This window comes from Nomascus leucogenys, chromosome 8, assembly GCF_006542625.1.
Source record: "Nomascus leucogenys isolate Asia chromosome 8, Asia_NLE_v1, whole genome shotgun sequence".
Lineage (NCBI taxonomy): Eukaryota > Metazoa > Chordata > Mammalia > Primates > Hylobatidae > Nomascus > Nomascus leucogenys.
In genome coordinates, this window is record NC_044388.1 from 30,353,683 (window position 1) to 30,372,743 (window position 19,061).

At 37.3% G+C, this 19,061-nt stretch overlaps 2 protein-coding genes across 5 annotated transcripts in view; both read right to left on the minus strand.

Moving 5' to 3' along the window:
- Positions 1-772: 772 nt before the first annotated feature.
- GNRH1 (gonadotropin releasing hormone 1) lies at positions 773-6,593 on the minus strand. Its single transcript, XM_012508509.2, has 3 exons — positions 4,747-6,593; positions 3,133-3,228; positions 773-975 (listed from the first exon to the last, which is right to left on the minus strand). Exons 1-3 carry the CDS (start codon positions 4,897-4,899, stop codon positions 934-936), a joined length of 291 nt encoding a protein of 96 aa, XP_012363963.1. The 5' UTR covers positions 4,900-6,593; the 3' UTR covers positions 773-933.
- A 650-nt stretch (positions 6,594-7,243) lies between these two features.
- KCTD9 (potassium channel tetramerization domain containing 9) overlaps positions 7,244-19,061 on the minus strand; it is a 32,754-nt gene continuing 20,936 nt past the window's right edge. For 3 of the 4 annotated variants that reach the window (XM_003272883.4, XM_030816994.1, XM_030816993.1), the window contains 6 exons: positions 17,962-18,029; positions 17,779-17,874; positions 16,911-17,060; positions 14,897-15,002; positions 14,072-14,205; positions 9,414-11,539 (listed from right to left, as the gene is read on the minus strand). In XM_003272883.4, coding sequence (XP_003272931.1) covers positions 11,423-11,539; positions 14,072-14,205; positions 14,897-15,002; positions 16,911-17,060; positions 17,779-17,874; positions 17,962-18,029 — 671 coding nt within the window. In that variant the 3' untranslated portion in view covers positions 9,414-11,422. Of the gene's footprint in view, positions 7,334-7,851; positions 7,887-9,413; positions 11,540-14,071; positions 14,206-14,896; positions 15,003-16,910; positions 17,061-17,778; positions 17,875-17,961; positions 18,030-19,061 lie in introns of those variants that run through there. The other variant, XM_030816992.1, reaches the window with a different exon arrangement.

Here is a 19,061-nt window from a genome sequence, read left to right on the forward strand (position 1 = left end):
TGGCTGGGTCTCTTAAAGTCTCTGAGCCCCAGTTTCCTCATTTTAAAGCAAAGGCAATACTAACTACAATCCAAGGTTCTTATGATGGTTAGTAAAAATATCTGTGTACATATGTAGCACAAAGCCTGTCCCTGGTCTTTTTGGAGAAAGAATGGTGGCAATGCTATCTGACCAGGGGACATAGGAGCAATAGAGTCCCGTCTCCAACAGTCTGTCTGTACTCCATTGTGTTTCTTAAAAGAAAACCAAACAGATCAAGCAGATGAACACTCTATTATTTTTTAGGTCTCAGTCCCAACCCTCAGTGTGCACCACTTGGATAGATTGTGTGGGACCAGAAGGAGCACTGGACTAGGAGTCCTTGGAGGCCCCCTCTCCTTACCCCCAGGCCTCACTTGGGTTCCAGTAAACTTTCATAGGGTTTGGAGACAATCAAGGGAGGGAGCTTCTTTCCAAGTGGGAGAAAGCCTTGGCCATGGCCCCACCTCAACTTCTGAAGAGTGTGGTTGAAGATAAAGTTATAATCCCATAGAAACTGGAGCTGAATCAGCTTTTTCTGGCTGGACCAGTATGTGGCTGTTCTGCTTGTGGGTAGATGCAGGGTATGGGTGCTGGAGAGCCTCAGATCCCTTTTGTCAACAACAGACACTTTATCTCATCTGCCCTCCCATCTGCCACCTGTATACACACATGGAGGACTCCCTTTGGTGGGCTTACAGTGCCTCTTCCCCCGGAGTTCTGAGGTGGGAGAAAGATTTAACAGGTATGCCACTTCATTCACAACACAGCACTTTATTATGGCATATGCGCAACTTGGTGTAAGGATTTCCGAAATTCAGTCCATTTACAGGTATTTAATGGGTTATAAATTTTCAATGTCAGAATTATACTTAAGTCATGTTAGTAACGGTCACTCCTTCTGGCCCAGTGGATTTAAATCTTCCTCTGCCCGGTTTCCTCTTCAATCAGACTTTCCTGAAAAATACATAACAAATATATCAAGACTGACTTTACCAGCTGAATTTCATTACATTTTTGACATTTTAATTTCTAAAACATCAGTCTAGAAGGAATTGGTCTGTTTGATTTTGTACTCTAGTTAGTGCTAGGGAGACATGATAAATTGGGTTTGTTGTTTTTTTGTTTTTTTTTTTTTTTTTTTTTTTTTTGAGACAGAACCTCGCTCTTTCACCCAGGCTGGAGTACAGTAGTGTGATCTCAGCTCATGGCAACCTCCCCCTTCCAGGTTCAAATGATTCTCGTGCCTCAGCCTCTCTAGTAGTTGGGATTGCAGGCATGCATCACCACCATCTGGCTAATTTTTATAGTTTTAGTAGAGACAGGGTTTCACCATGTTGGCCAGGCTGGTCTTGAACTCCTGGCCTCAAGTGATCCACTTACCTCGGCTTCCCAAAGTGCTACGATTACAGGCATGAGCCACTGTGCCTGGCCGATTGGGTCTTTTTAAGCTACTTAATATACATAAAATCTATGTTAATAGTTTCAGGATGAGTTGTGAGGAAGGAAGTGAAAAAAAAGTCTGGTCAATTACTTTGCTATTAAACCAGCCTTTGTTTCAATTTCTTCATAATGTCATGTTTGACAAATTTCACTGCTTGCCATTTTTGTAATGCAGTAAGCAAGATTAGAAAAAGAAAGGAAATAGGCCGGGCGTGGTGGCTCATGCCTGTAATCCCAGCACTTTGGGAGGCCCAGGTGGGCGGATCACAAGGTTAAGGGATCGAGACCATCCTGGCCAACATGGTGAAACCCCATCTCTACTGAAAATACAAAAAGTAGCCCGGTGTGGTGGCGTATGCCTGGTAATCTCAGCTACTCAGGAGGCTGAGTCAGGAGAATCGCTTGAACCCAGGATATGGAGGTTGCATTGAGCCGGGATTGCGCCACTGCACTCCAGCCTGGCAACAGAGGGAGACTCCATCTCAAAAAAAAAAAAAAAAGAAAAAGGAAATAACGATGTCTGCCCACTTTTTTCTTTGTTTTGTGGGTATATTAAGTTGAAGTCACTGTAGACAATTAAAATTACAGCTTATTTTTATATATGATTTATTTGGGCTTTCCCAGCTCTTAGGCATAACTGATCGTTAAGTGTAATGCCTTCTGATTGCTGCAAATAAGTGGACAATAGAGATCAGAGAATATGAACATTGAATCCAAGATTCAACTTAAGTCAGGCACAGTGGCTTGCACCTTTAATCCCAGCACTTTGGGAGGATCTTGAGGCTGGGAGTTCAAGACCAGCCTGGGCAACATAGACCCTGTCTCTACAAAAAATTAAAAAATAAAATCAGCTGGGTGTGGTGGCAAGTGCTTATAGTACCAGCTACTAGGGAGGCTACTCTAGTCTTGAGAATTGCTTGAGCCTGGGAGGTTGAGGCTGTGGTGAGCAATGATTGCACCATTGCACTCTAGCCTGGGGAACAGAGCAAGAAGATCCTGTCTCAACAAATAATTTTTTTAAAGATTCAATTTATACATTCAATTCTTTATACTTTTTCATCAAAAACCTAGTATGATTAGTGTATTTCCATTTTGGGGGGCGGAATTTGGAGGTGGTTATAGTCCTATCAGGAAACTGGAAATCAAATCCATCACTCTCTATAAATTTAGTAGTTTGGCATTTTTCATTCCAAAGGAGAAAAAAAAAACCCCATCTACAGCAGTGTTTGTCATGTCTATATTCCCCAGGGTTCTGGAAAACCATGTAAGATAAAGTACAGTTGCAGGATCAGGTGGAGGGCTGTGGAGTAGCCTGGAGTGGAGTAGTCTAGGGGGTTTGGTGATTTTACTTAAAGAACTGAAATGCAGCAGTGGGAAGAAATTTGTTTTGTTGGTTATCCCAAAAGCTAGAACCAGGATTAACAGATAAAAGCTACCGAGAGATTTCAATTCAACTTCAGAAAAAACAACCAAAAAAACGTTTCAGCCCCTAGTGCTGTCTAACCACCAACTGGGGTTGTCATGAAACACAGTCCTACCACAGGAGGTAACAGAGGAGTCAGGAATGTAAGCCCCGCAGTAGCTGGGAGGTAGCTGTCCTAAGTGATCCCCAAAGGCTTATCCACCTCTAGAGCTCTGTGCTATGATCATGTTATGATCACTTTAACTTACCAGAGCTCCTTTCAGGTCTCGAAGGGGAGAACGTGGCTGGTGCATGGTGCATTCGAAGTGTTGTGTTTCTGCCAGTTGACCAACCTCTTTGACTATCTGAAGAAAGAATGTGATGCTTTGAGATGGAGATAAAGAAATGAAATGGTGTTTTCCATTTCCACCAAAAAATTGTGGAGAGTGGGGTCAAGGGGGATGTGGGGCTGAGGGGGATTAGGAAAGTTGCAGGATTAGCATAGGGACTTTAAGGACACAGATCTGCCATCTGACATTTCTACAGAATGGCATGGGGATCTGGAGATAATGGAGACAGCAAGAAGATATCATATTTTCCCCTTAAAGATGAAAAGAGGGAGGCACTTTGCATCTCATGAGAGTCAGTATACCCAAAAAAAGAAAAAGCAAAAAAACCCCAAGAGTTTATAGTTGTAAAAAGGGTTGGTTTTTATTTTCTAGGTTTTACTAAATACGTTATAGTTCAATGAGATTTGCTTCATGTATAACCTGCAGAGAAGAGGCTTCAGATTCTGGGTCTTCTTTAATACTAAATTATCTTTATTATTTCTCAAAAAATAGATAATTCCTTCCAATGATAATGAAATGATTTAAAAATTTTCCCATTCTCAGCCATAGGTTATTTTTCAGGTTAATCAGCTAACATAGATGGCTTCTTTCCTTATATGACCCTGATGAGTGGTCATATTTTATAAATAAAAATCCTCCCAGCACTTTGGGAGGCCAAGATGGGAGGATCCCTTGAGCCCAGGAGTTCGAGACCAGCCTGGGCAACATAGGGAAACCCCATCTCTATAAAAAATTTTAAAAATTAGTTGGCTGTGATAGTGCATGCCTGTGGTCCCAGCTGTGCAGACGGCTGAGGTGGGAGGATCACTTGAGCCCAAGAGGTCAAGGCTGCAGTGAGCTGTGATTGTGCCGCTAAATTCCAGCCTAGATAACACAGCGAGACCTTGTCTTAGAAAATAACCCCAAAAAGCAAAAAAGCAAGTACCTCACGTTAGTGTTGGTGCCAGTCCTATAATCTAATCTATATGACATTAAATCAGCATGTTTTCTACTACATTATTTTATCATCTTGAGTTTGCTAATTCCTGTATTCTACCAGTCTCCAACTTTGCTTAAATGCCCCATCAGTAAAAAGAAATTAGAGGGCATGCATCCTTGATAAGGATACTCATTTATAAATTATGAAAATGTACTGATCTAATATCATAGATATTTTTAAAAGATGAAATGAGAAAAAAAAATACGAAGTTCTAATGTTTTTTTCCAAATCCCAAAGAATCATCTTCTGATACAGACCTTGACCCTATCCCATTGTTTCTAATTCCTTTAGCAATCCCATACACTCAGAGTATGATGTGCTATCTCACACTTGTTGCTGTTAATATATTATTTTGGAATTTTTCCAGCTCTTTGTTTAGTCCCCGTCTGAACTGAAAGTAGGAATGGGACTTCTACTCTGTAAGTGCCTTATCTCACCTGGAGTATCTAGGGTGCAACATCATAGAATATTGCCATTGGGGCTATCCTTAATGTTTAATATAGTTAAATCGAATCAAATCACTATGTCTTATTTTGAAGGTGAGAGAAACTTACCTCTTGGAAAGAATCAATCAAATTTTCAGCATCTCTCTTTCCTCCAGGGCGCAGTCCATAGGACCAGTGCTGGCTGGAACAGCCTTCCACGCACAAAGTCAGCAGAATAAGGCCAGCTAGGAGTTTTGGAACTGGCTCCATTCTAAGGCACATGAATACACAATCAAATTAGATCCAGACAAGGTTGAGTAGAAACTAAAAGACCTCTTTAGTGAAAAACCTAGCATCTGTATCACTAACCCTGCAGAAGACGAAGTCAGAGTCAGTTTTTACACACAGACACTGAAACTCAGAGACACCTGCTGGCTTGCCTTGAGTTTCTTAGCCACTGGGGACAAAATGAGTACTTAAGCTCACACGTTCAGGACCTTTTAAGTACTAAAATAGTCTATACTTTTATTTTTATTGTTTGGTTATCCAAACCCCATAATTCATCCCTTATCGAGTTCATCATTTTGCTTTAACATTTCCCCTGTTGTTGATTGGTCTTCAACTCTTTCATTCCTGAGATAAAGAGAACTGAGCCATCTGTTAAGAAAAGTAGCTCCTACTAGGAATCTCTGGCTAATATAAAATTGTTTGACATTAAATGGCTACCCCATGGTACTAATGACATTTTTCTATTTATCCTTCAGTCTTCCTAGCATTACTGCTGGCTGAACCATCTGTGGGAGAGAGGACTCAACACTGTTCAAAGTAGTTAGTCCCAGACCAGATGCCTTCCTAGCCAAGGGGGCCTCTAATTTTCTAATGAAATGTGTCTCCAAGTTAATTTTCACTTGATGGGAAAGAGGCTAAAGACTAAATCAAACACTGGTCGATAAGCTGTGGGATTCCCCAAAGCCTGGATCTCTGTGGCTGGTGATGGCAAGGACAGTGAAGGACAGGACATCATTAGATACCGTCACACCTGGATTTAGCCCTTGGGCTGTCAAATGCCCTGTAGACATACAATAGCATGCAATCTAAAAAAGAGAAACTCGTGTTAGAAATAATACAAAGCCTTTTACCTGTTTAGAGGCAGAGAGCCAAAAAGATCCCAAGCTTCCCTTGAAGTAGGTTGAGTACTGTGACTTTTCTGTTTTCCTATCTTCCTTTTTATAGGGAATTTTTCCAGGACATTGAAATCTTTCCTGCTGGTAAATTATACTGCACATGGACTATGCTTTTTTTTTTAATGGTGATTTTTAAAAATCCTCACATAAAGCCCTTTAATGGTGTATGTAATTGGAACACCCCCTGGTACATCTGTTAGATTTACTTAAGTGCAGCCATTAAAACCTCAGCTAAAACTTTTATAGCTGAGGACACAATTCAAAGAGATTAAAATCCAGCTAGATTGGATTCCCTTGAGGAAACCAGCAGACCTATCAAGAGTTCAAGGAAAATAGATGTCTTAGATTAAGTGAAGTCAAATGCATACATAACTTCCACAAAGGAGGCTATGCAACAAATATAGGACATTGAGTCAGGATGTCTGGGAGCTTCTGGCTCTTGGATTCTTCATTTGTAAAAGGAAGGTTGTAGACTAGATGGACTAGATGATCACAGAGTTGCTTCCAATTTTAAAAATCTGATTTATAAATAAGTGACACTATATACCAAGTTCATGTAGGACCCTAAATCAGACAGTTGTGTGTTTGAAAATTCCCTCATCTACCCATCAGGTTCCCTGCTTGACTTACCTTGAAAGCCTTCTAAAGCATCAAAAAGGCAAGAAACATATACAGAGAGCAAGACCATATTGAGCAGACTTACATCAACAGATCAACTCATGTCAGTAGATGCTTATTGAGTTAAATATGCAAATCACTGTTACCGGCAATGGGAACAGAAAGATGAGAAATAATAGTTATTTAATAAATAGCAAATGTATAAGAGCACTCACTACAATAGCCGTGCAAAGTGGGTATCATTATCTAAATTTTATAGATGTTCCACCCCAGAGGTGCAACTGTGGACATGTTATTTACACAGGACAAGCATGTAAAACACACATACACACACACACACACACACACAACCATTACTCTTAATTAATTTGAATACATGGTTGTCTTCCCCTAATTTACCCCTAGGCTGAAACCTGTAATAGTCAAAGATCCCATCTTATTTAAATCTCTCTTAATAACCCCCCGGCATTTAGTCAGCATTCAGTAAGTATAGGTTTGAATGAATGAATGAATGAATGAATGAATGAATAGAAAGCAAAAACCTTTTAACCAGGTAAGGCCTAATGCTGCCTCTATTTCTGCATCAAAGATATGCTTTATCTGACACAGAATTAAACTTTCATGTATAATTGGCTGTAAATCCTGTTATATTAGCTAAGCTATAAGATGGCTAAAAAAAATAACTGGATATTTGTTCATTTTACAGTTGGGAATGGCAATTTCCCCTCATGTAGGATGCTACACCCATCAGTCATTGCACAGTCTCCTCGGGAATAACTACATTTGCAGGGATTTCAGAGTAAAGAGAAATGGTGTCTTACCTAAGTAAATTCCCTTGCTTTGTCCAGCCATCTCTGTGGAGGCTGTCCAGTCCTCATGATAGGATACAGAAGGGAGTACACTTTAAAGTATAACTGCAAATACAGGATAATTTAAAAATAAAACATAAGTATTTGACTTTGTTCCATTTAAATTATTTCATTTAGACACTTTGACTCATATAAGTGCCATTCTGACATGAAGAGTGGAATCTCATCTCACTACAATATACAAGTAGGGACAGACTGTTTTTCAACAAGAGTTCATTATGGTTGAATAGTGCTAGTTTAAATTGTCCAATTGATTTGTGTTTGCTGAGAGATGTGCATCTAAGTATTGCTTAAGCAGAAAATGTGGTCTCTGGATAGGACTAATGAAATGAGAGTTAAGACTTGTGATGCATATTGTCAGGTAAATCACTTATCTCTGGTTAGGTAGGCCTCACTGGATTTCTTGTAGGTTATTTCTAACAGTTGGGATTAAATATTTGAAAAATGCTTTGAAATTATTAAGATGAACACAGCAATACTGTATTACTCAGCATTCTCTAGAGGGACAGAATACACACACACACACACACACATACAGGAGGGTTTATTAAGTATTAACTCACATGATCCCGAGGTCCCACAGTAGGCCGTCTGCAAGCTGAGGAGCAAGGAAAGCCAGTCTGAGTCCCAAAGCTGAAGAACTTGGAGTCCAATGTTCGAGGGCAGGAAGCATTCAGCACAGGAGAAGGATGTAGGCTGGGAGGCTAGGCCCATCTAGACTTTTCACGTTTTTCTGCCTGCTTTATACTTGCTGGCAGCTGATTAGATGGTGCCCACCCAGATTAAGGGTGGGTCTGCCTTCCCCAGCCCACTGACTCAAATGTTAATTTCCTTTGGCGACACCTTTACAGACACACCCAGGATCAATACTTTGCATGCTTCGATCTAATCAAAATAATATTCAGTATTAACCATCACAAATATGGTCTATGAATTCATCCAATATACTGTTGTCCTTAAAGTCTCCATTAACATTGTCTTAGGTCACACAGATCTCAAGGCAAGAGTCAACTTTGTTTTGTCTTACTTTCTATAGCACCAAATAGGTTATCAAGCCACTATGCAATTAATGAGTTTTTGATATTGAATGACAAACTTAAAACCATTTAAGGATTCCATGGTTAGGTCAATTTACCAAAAAGTTAAATATAATAAATTGGGTTTAAATAATTGGATTTTATAGTTGTCATATTTTTTCTAAATTTGAAAGAATGGCTTTAGAGAAAAAACTGCTTGATCAACATCAAAACACCTCGAAATTATTATAGCGATGATTTCATAATCTCACTGAAATGACAGATGAAAAAAATCTTTTCTTGCTCTAATGTAAAATCTCAGCAGGAAGCACTTAAGGTTAACTCCTGCTGACATGTCTAATCAGGCTGTAAAAGGGTTTCAGAGAATTAATCCTTGGATAAGGTGCTTTATACTGAAATAATGTAACCACTTTTCTTTGTAGTAATGAACCTTTTAATTTTAAAGGTAATTCTTCCTTGGGGACTTAGTGCAATTCTAAGTTTTTTTCCACATATTAAAGATGATTTAAAGTTGACATAGGGCAGATTTACAGTACACATAAGAGTCATAAAATGAAATGGAGAAAATATTCCAAGTCTTGATTTATGATTGAACCCTTCGTAAGAATAATGAATTTACAACATTTTCTACTAGAATTTCCTTGAGACTATAGTTGAAAGAACTAGACTACAATAGATAGTACTGCTTACAATAGATAGTATTACTTGAGTACCAAATTTTATTAATGCAGATAATCCAGCTAGTTTAATTTTGATTTAAAACTTTTTTCCTGTCATCCCAACAACTGTATTTTTACCTATGTGTACAGACATGTTTCATCTCTAGGGTTAATGGAAGTTTTACTATTTTAATGGTTTCCTCCCTCCTTAAAATTCTCTATCCTAGTTATCAGGCAAAAAATGTCTTGGGGCATAATATTTATCCAGTCTAATAAAGCTAACTGGTAATATTCATCACCTAAAGAGTGATGAATTTAACACAAACAAATTAAATGAATTATTGGGGAGGCAGTCTTTTGTTCAGAATTCGTAAGGTTTGTGTTGTTAGCATGGTTTATTTTTAAAAAAGAATGATAAAAATAATCATGTTTAAAGAAATAAATTTACTTTAATGGTACTTTCAAAAAGACTAATCCATAACAAATTAAGTTATACCGTATTTCCTTTGCTACCCAGAACCACACGGCTGGTTGTCAACACATATTGAAGAAATGTAAGCAAAATACAGAAAGTGATGATTTTCAAAAGGAAGAGAAGAAACTCCTTTTCAACACTTTATATCGTTTATTAATGCAGTATACATTAGATCTAAAATCTGCAGTTTCTAAGCACACCATGTTTAGATCTTTCAGATCCTTCTGCAGTTTTAGGTTATTTCTACAGAGGTACCTTTAAGTGAATGAATAACACATTCTGTAATTCCTGAAAATATAGTACAGAGTGAAATGATTTAAATATAATTTAGGCACATATTGATTATGAAAATAGATTATCTCTCAATACAATACTTCTCTGTCTTGGTAAAAACAATAAAGCAAAGAAAATAATTCATTTCTGAAGTTGCTTTCCTTCACTTGTAAAGGTCTGATCTCCTCCCACTATGCATATGTACCCTTTACTGTTAAGGAAAGCTTTGCATATGTAGATATAGAAGAATAAGCTACGTAAATACTAAAGATATGTCATTCTCCCAAAGGAGACACAGGTGGTTTTCAATGATTCCTTGCCTCATGTTGATGAGTCTGTAGAATTCAGAACCCATTTGGACACAGCTAATATCCCTGCTCTTGGGGTAGAAAATAAGGACACCAGGTCATTGGTAGGGAGGTACAGGCCCTTCCTCTGCTGCTGCAGAGACATAACGACTCAAGAAAATTGGGCTAAAATTTGTTTTAAAAAAAAAACCACAAAAAATATAAGTAAAAGAATCACAGGTGCTGACTGATTGATATTACATCTTGGACCAGCCAAATGCCTTTATTTTTACTTTACATCTATTTTTTTGGTGGCTGTAATCAAATGTGTGTTTAAAATTCCTCATTCCCCACTGTAGGGTTCTAGCTGCAGTTATATTACATTGCCTTTTAGCAGGCAACTCTACCATATTCACTCATATAAGCTTTGATTGCAGTAGCTCTGGATTTAGTATCTATTTCTAAGCTGGCCCTGTGTAAACTATTTGGTATTTGAATTAAATGAATATTAATGATGCACCTTGGTTTTTTTGGTTTTGAAGTATCTTACTATGCTTGTGATGACTGTATGAGAAAACTAGGCTAACAGTGTAAATAGATAGAATTGCTTGGTCTGGTGTTGAGTGGAACTTGCCTAGAATGAAATTCTGAGACATTCTCATTTATAAGTGTTGTAGTGATAGGTAAGTTATTCCTCCATCCAGAGTTCCACTGTACCTTTGGAATGACAGTGATGTACAACGATGTCTTTCTTTCCACTCTGTCTCAATCAGTAAGAACTGGATATTACTTTAATTTAGCTACTGTTCTGTCCTAAAAAGTAAACATTATAAAAATGAACCTGAAAAGAGTCTTAGGGAGTCTGATCTCACCATATTCATACGGTGTGACAGGTATTTAAAGAGGGGAGGCATCACTAAAGCTATTTATAAACCTGAACAACCTTTTCCAAGTTTTCATAAAGTTTTAACAATTTAAATATCCATACTGCATCTAGGAATTCAATAAATATAATTGCATATGTTGTGCTTTCCATAAATTAAAATCCTCAAATGCATCTCAAACCAAGATGGTATTTCCACATCATGCCTATTTAAAAGCAAATATAATAGATACTATTCCTGGTCATAAAACCAGGTAAACCCCCCTACCCCGTTCAAAAGGCAGCAATATCTAGTTTCCCTACATCTATTAAATGAGTGCTTTTCTGTTAAAAATCAGAATATGGAAAAAAAGTCAGTTTTTTCCCTTATGCACTGCTCAAAACAAGCATAATCCTCTAAATGTTTTTTTTTAAATTTCCTTACAGTGTTATTTCTTCTAGACAACTGAGTGGGTGGAGAAAGAAAAGTGATAAGGAAAACATTTTCGTCTTTTACATCTTCCTCCAGCCCCTAAAATTCTCATCTGACACTTTGTGACATGTGTAGTGGTGTCAGCATCTCTTCAAATATAGCTCCCTTCACGTTGGACCCTCTCAGGTTGGCTTCTTGAAGATCACACCCAGACAGATCACAATTCTGCAAGATGAAAACAATATTCAGGTAATTCATGTGGAGATTTCAGGCCTTATCTGTTTCTGCTCAAAACGATCTCTGGGGCAGATTAGGAAAATGTTCTTATAGAATAAAACTCAGTTAATTTCCGGAAAACTGATGATACACCACCCTAAATTAAGATGTTCTTCTATCTGTATTTGTTACCTCTAGTTAATGTTCAGGCTGATCACCATAAATATGTATAAACAAAGGTTAAAGAGGAAGCACGTCCTTGTTCTTGCATATTTTATAATGAGACACTGAAAACAGGGGTCCCCAACCCCTGGGCCACAAACTGATACTGGTCCATGGCCTGTTAAGAATCAGGCCACACAGCGGGAGGTCACCAGTAGATGAAGCTTCATCTGTATTTACAGCCAGTCCCTGTATGGCTCAAGTTACAGCCTAAGCTCCACCTCCTGTCAGATCAGCAGGGGCATTAGATTCACACAGGAGAGTGAACCCTATTGTGAACTGCACATGTGAGGGATCTAGGTGGGGTACTCCTTATGAGAATCTAATGCCTGATGATCTGTCACTGTCTCCAACACCCCCAGATGCGACTGTCTAGTTGCAAGAAAACAAACTCAGGGCTCCCACTGATTCTACATTATGGTGAGTTATATAATTATTTCATTATATATTACAATGTAATACTAGTAGAAATAAAGTGCACAATAAATGTAACGCACTTGAATCATCCCAAAACCAGCCCCTGACTCTGATCTGTGAAAATATTTTCTTCCACAAAACCAGTCCCTGGTGCCAAAAAGGTTGGGGACCACTGATTTAAAATACAGAATGGATTCCAACATAATAAATAAATACACACACACACACACACACAATTTTTTTTTGAAACGGAGTTTTGCTCTTGTTGCCCAGGCTGGAGTGCAGTCTCGGCTCACTGCAACCTCCACCTCCAGGATTCGAGCGATTCTCCTGCCTCAGCTTCCTGAGTAGCTGGGGTTATAGGCGCTCACCACCATGCCTGGCTAATTTTTTGTATTTTTAGTAGAGACGGGGTTTCACCATGTTGGCCAGGCTGGTCTCAAACTCCTGACCTCAAGTGATTCGCCCACCTTGGCCTCCCAAAGTGCTGGGGTTACAGGCATGAGCCACTGCACCTGGCCCCAAGGTAATAAATATTATCAAAACAATTTTACTATGATCCAAGAACAACAACAACAAAAGGAATGAGATGGGGGGAAGACTATTTTTTTTTTTAATCTGAAAAGATTTTACTTAATCAAATTGTGTAATAGATTTTTCCATTCCCTAGCCCTGGTATTTTTATAGCAAGGAACTGCCCTTCTTTTTAAAGCCCCAAAGGTATGTATATAATACAAAGAGTTTTGACAGATGTACAGAATAGTGTAACCACCGCAATTTGAAGCTGTTTCTTAATTTGTCTTGAGATCACGGAGCGGTAAGATAGAGATTCCAGTTAAGTCCCTGGATATGATAGGGGACAATGGTTAGAGAGAAGGGTGACTAAATGTAACCTGTTAGGAGAACAAATGTCAGTAACTCTCCCCTCAATAGTCAACCTGATCAGTCTTTGTAATCAGTTAGAGAAAGGGAGGCTTTTGCTGCTAGGCCACACTGAGTACACATTACTAAAACCAAGGAAAAAAATATAATCTTAGGTGAAAGCAATGTAACAAATAATAAATAATTGTGCTCATGATAGGATTATAGTTAGGCCAATTCTTTTTGCCTTGAAGTTGAAAGGGGCCTGCTACTCTGCTACTGAGAGCTATCAAGAGATCTAGGCAAAAATATTAAGAAAAAACATTAACAGCAAGCTAAATTTTGACATACCGTTCTCTGCTATCCAATTTATACCAGATTTCATAGCTACCAGCCACATGTGGCTACTTAAATTTAAATGAATTAAAATTAAATAAAACTTAAAAATCAATTTCTCATCTGCACTAGCCAAATCTCAAGTGCTCAATAGCTATATATGGGTGGTAGCTACTATACTGAACAGCACAGATATAGAACATGTCCCTCCTGCACAAAGTGCTATTGGATAGTGCTGATGTAGACCTATCAACAGCTATCAAGTCGGCTAGCTAAACTGGCAAATTAAGAAGACATACAAATATAATTCTTTGAAAAAGATGACTAAGCAAAATTATAATCTCAAGCTGAAAACCAAAAACATATGGTTCCAATTTCAAATAGACTTTTCCTGAACCTGATTTCAAACCTGGATATCATTTAAATTTCTCAAGTAGTTTAAGAAGTAATCTAGCCCATTTAATTCTGTTCGGAATTAAATTTTATGGAAAATGCAATACATTAGATAACGCATCTATCAAACTTATTTACTTGAGAAAAACTCAAGGAAAAGGAGAGAAATGAAATCAACTTAGACTAAATGTCAGATGAGTCTTCCAATCCAGTTTTACCAGCCAACTATTTTGTTTTGATTTCAATAAATTTTGCAGGAGATGCTTAGTAAGTCTAGAGTAATAAAAATTCTTAAAATGTTGGTGAACTCACCTCTAAATCAGTTCCTGCCAGAGTTGCTCCTCTGAGGTTACAGTTCTTCAACTTTGCATTTTTTAAGGTAGCCACTCTCAGGTTAATTCCTGTCATCTGACTTCCTTCCATATCCACACCTTTCAGATTAGCACCTACAGTGAACACATTCTGGGAGTAGTTTAACTTAAAAATATAGTTATCTACCTTCAACAAAACTGCAAGATGACTTAATGGAGGCCTCTTTTAACTTTTGGAAATTAATCTAAAATCTTGTCTCTCAACAAATTTATATATATAAACAGTTTACTGATGAAAGAATGCTTTCACAATACTTTTGAGGGAAGAAATTTAGTTCTGTCTTATGATGGTTAGCACTTTCATAATATGCCTCTACAGGTTTATGATAAGGGAGTTAAGTAGTCTCCTAAATATACAAGTAAACAAAGTGATCAGTCACAAATAACAACAAATTAAGAAACAATACATTAAATCTAAAAATGATTTTTAAAAACTCCCTGGCTTTATGCAAATGAAATTTTTCCTTTTGGTCAGTGTAAGAATATTTTATTCCATTTGAAAGTTTAAGATGTTGATATTTAATTTTCCAACTAAAACCTTATTAAATATTTGAGGCTTTATTTTTTCTGAGACCTCAGTTTTGATTAGCATTTGACTGAAACCAAATGGAGGTTTCTTACCACTTTGGAAGTTCTCCAAATATGATGACAGAAGAAACCTATCCCCTACAGCTATCCTGTTTCACCCTTAACAATTATTTTCCAGGGATTTTTCCTTTACAGCCTGCTTCCTCCATAGAATAGGTATTTAAAGAAAGGATCTCACCTTCTAAATTGGCTTTAAGACCAGAAGGATCCTCAAAATTACACAGTTTCAGGGATGCTCCTTCTGCATTAGAACAGAGCATCTTGACTCCCTGGAGATTTGCACACTGCAAAGAAAAGAGAAAAGTCCTGGTTGTAAGGTTCATAATTTTGTTCAAATTAGCTCAAACAGTAAAAGAAAAAAAATAGAAAAGGGGAAAAGGCTCAACTCAACACACTCATAATCAATTATTTTCTGTTTACAATAAAGGCTTTTCTAATTAAACGCAGTAAGAACTGGGAACATTTGAAAGAAAAAATTTTTTAAAGAACTGTTTTTTTAAAAAAAATGCAAATTAACAATAGCATGCTCATTTTACATGAAACATAACGGTTCAGATAAAGAAGTTGGGAGAGTCAGAACTATGGCATCTCTATCTCTATTTTTATAAACATACCTATGCATGACAATGAAACAGTCAAAATGTATGGGTAAGGAAGGCATAGACTTGTTAGGGGTATGGATTTTCTTATTACTGTAGGAATCTTAATGTTCTAAGTGAAATTCTTGATATTCTAAGATGCTACTACTGCCTTCAAGTCAGAGGTCAGAATACAAAAGCCAGCATTTAAAGGCATTATTTAGTTAGAAAACACTAACAAGATGCTGGTTGGGTCTTTCTGCACCAACCATGGCTAAACATTATCAGCCCTGAGCAGGCACATCACAATGCATAATGCAGGACAGAGAGTAAAATGGTAGAAAATATATGTTTTAAGACTTTACTTTTTGTTTTGTTTTGTTTGAGACAAAGTTTCACTCCATCACCCAGGATGAAGTGCAGTGGTGCTATCTCAGCTCACTGCAACCTCTGCCTCCCAAGTTCAAGTGATTCTCGTGCCTCAGCCTCCTGAGTAGCTTGGATTACAGGCATGCACCACCACGCCTGGCTAATTTTTGTATTTTTAGTAGAGACGGGGTTTCGCCATGTTGGCTAGGATGGTCTTGACCTCAAGTGATCTGCCTGCCTCTGCCTCCCAAAGTGCTGGGTTTACAGGCATGACCCACCACATGCAGCCAAGAGTTTTAAATTATGTTCATTTATCTCAAAGAGTTTTTGACAAACATCTTTTTTTTTTTGTCCTTAACACAAAGATGCCTCTCGACATTTCACTATTTAAAGACTAGGTCCTTCAAACGTTTTTTTGATGTTAGTCTTTTTCCTGTTTTGCTACTAACCTGACCCTTCATGGTAAGACAGAATAAGAACAGTGAAAGTAACTAAAATGCATATTTGGTAGATTTTGTTACTAGCTCTGATACACAGCTTTATGTAAGCTGCAGCTAATGAGTAAAACTCAAGTTAGAGTAATTCAATAAATGACTACCAAAAGCAAGATGGTATTAATTCAAAAGACATACAGAAATGGGCCTTGGTGATAAGGAACTTAAAGTTGTTAAAAATTAATAGATTTCACTGTTGGTCTGCATATATCCTCTAACTTCAAATAAACACAGATAACTGTTATAAATACATACATATACATATATATAAATATACGCATATATGTAGAGAGAGGAAAAAAGCCAGAGATGTTAACTTCCACAAACTGATGCATACCATGTTTATTTCAAAATATCTGTCAAATACTTCTTGAGCAATAACATTTTCCCATTCCAGAAATGAGGTTGAATAGATTTCAAGGTTCCTTTCAGCTTTACCTTTATAATTTGCTGAAAATATGAGTCCTGATAAACAAAGTACAGTATATTGAGGAGATCAAGAACTAATTCCAAGATTTAATTTCTTATTAGTTGCTAAACCTTTCAGGTCTGTTTAATAAAGGATATCAAACCTGTAAAACCAAATTCATTTCACTTTCAGACCTTTAGTCTTATATCAACATAATAAATTATCTGTTTTCAAGTAAAAGCTCCAGTAAAAGATAGTTATAATTCTTCTCTCAAAGGCTCTTTGAGACTGTTCAATAGACTAAACATTTAATTTTCTCTTGTAGCCTAAAATGATACTTACGTCAAGCACTGATCCAGAGAGATCAGCTCGTTCAAGATTTGCACAGCAAAGATTTGCATGTGCAAGATTACAGCGGCTTAAATTGGCCATTTTGAAGTTAATGTATCGAAGGTCCAAACGAGAAAGATCAGCACCACTGAAGTTCAAACCCTGAAATAAAAAAGCACAAACTGTCACCAGAACTAAATCATCTGTTTGTATTACATTTAATTACTATAGCTAACCACCAAGTTTTTTTTAGAAGCAATTGGCAGTTCAGTCACTTGGAGTTTATTACAAAACATGATAAAATGGAACTTAGATACATAAGTGTCCTTAAATAGGTTCCTCATAAAAGAAACTCTATCAATATATACATTAGAATATAGCCTGGCTATAATTCATTTATGCATAGAAGTTTCTAAAGAGGGATCCCTGTTAGTCCTATACCTGCTAATAAGTATTTAAACCTAATTACATTTAAATTATTTTATTAATTCAATAATTCAAAACAGTTTATTAGGCAAAAATGAGTACTGTGGTCTTTACAATCTGAAAATGCTATAGTACACATAAGTAAAGTACCTGCCACTGATCAGCCCATATATTGCAAATGTACAAATACTGACTTTTAAAAAACTGCTGCAATTTCTATGCATTATTCATAAACTGCTGCATGAGGTATAATTAGACAATTTAAAAAGGCTATTATTGCATCTCTTTTTGGTTAACCATTTCAGAACTAAATCAATGCTATGACTCATAATTAAATTAGATCTTGCATGTAAAAGAAAAATGAAGCAAGATAATCCCAAAACACTAGAAGAATGTAAAATTTTATTCATAGATTTGCTGATAGAAATAATTAATGTAGAAGTCTGCTAATTACCTGGCATCGCAGTTCTGACTTGGTTGGAGTTGCTAGCAAAAATCGGACAAATTCCTTTCGGGATATTGGTGAATGATCCTCCGGTGGTTGAGAATTCTTGAAAAAGATATTAAGAAATTAGTGGAGTCTTTTGGGAGATAGGTACAATAAATGTAACACTGGCTAATGTAAAAACAGGTTTACCTTTATTGCCACTTCTAGGTGTTCAATCAATGAGTCAATACCAAAAAATCTTGCTTCTTCTAACACACCTATCAGAACAAAAATAATTCTGAAACAACCTAATTTAGTGAATGTATTACATTCATTTTGAATTTAGTAAAATATGATTAGTTCACATAATCTTAACATTTAATTGCCTTTTTAAATGGAGCAGATCTGAACAGGTTTGCCACAAGTATCTTTTACATACTGAATCAGAAAATGATGGAAATGAATAAAAGTTTAAAAAGTACAAAAAAGTCAGAAGTACAATTCAGAAATCTGTCTTATAGGAGAATAAATTTTAAAAATATTTGTAAATACTAAAAGAGCTTTCATTTATCATTTACTTTAACTTGGTAAAAAAAAAAATGTACATCCTGGCCGGGCGCGGTGGCTCACGCCTGTAATCCCAGCACTTTGGGAGGCCGAGGCGGGCAGATCATGAGGTCAGGAGATCAAGACCATCCTGGCTAACACAGTGAAACCCCATCTCTACTAAAAACACAAAAAATTAGCCGGGCGAAGTGGCGGGCGCCTGTAGTCCCAGCTACTCCTCGGGAGGCTGAGGCAGGAGAATGGCGTGAACCCCGGCGGGTGGAGCCTGCAGTGAGCCGAGATCGCGCCACTGCACTCCAGCCGTGGCGACAGGAAGACTCTGTCTCAAAAAAAAAAAAAAAAAAGTACATCCTTTACATGACTTGGTATGTTTACTTATTCTAATCTGTTAATAAACATCATCAGAATGTGTGGGAATACATTTGGGTTCCATTATCTTTCAAATGAGAAGACCTCAATCAGTTGGCTGTCAACTCAATAAAAAAACTACTTAGAACTCTGGAATTACAAAGAAAGTATCAGACATACTCCCTTCAAACACTTACAACCTAATAAGGGTAAGTAGATATAGAAAACCACAAGCAGTTATTTAGGAAGAATAATACAATCTTTTCTGTGAAGACCAAACTCTATGGTCAATAATCCAATTGTAAAACAAACGCCATCCAAGGTACAGCATCGGGCTACCACTCTGGCATACAGGGTCCACATTTCCCCTTCAACAGGCATCCAAAGATTATGCC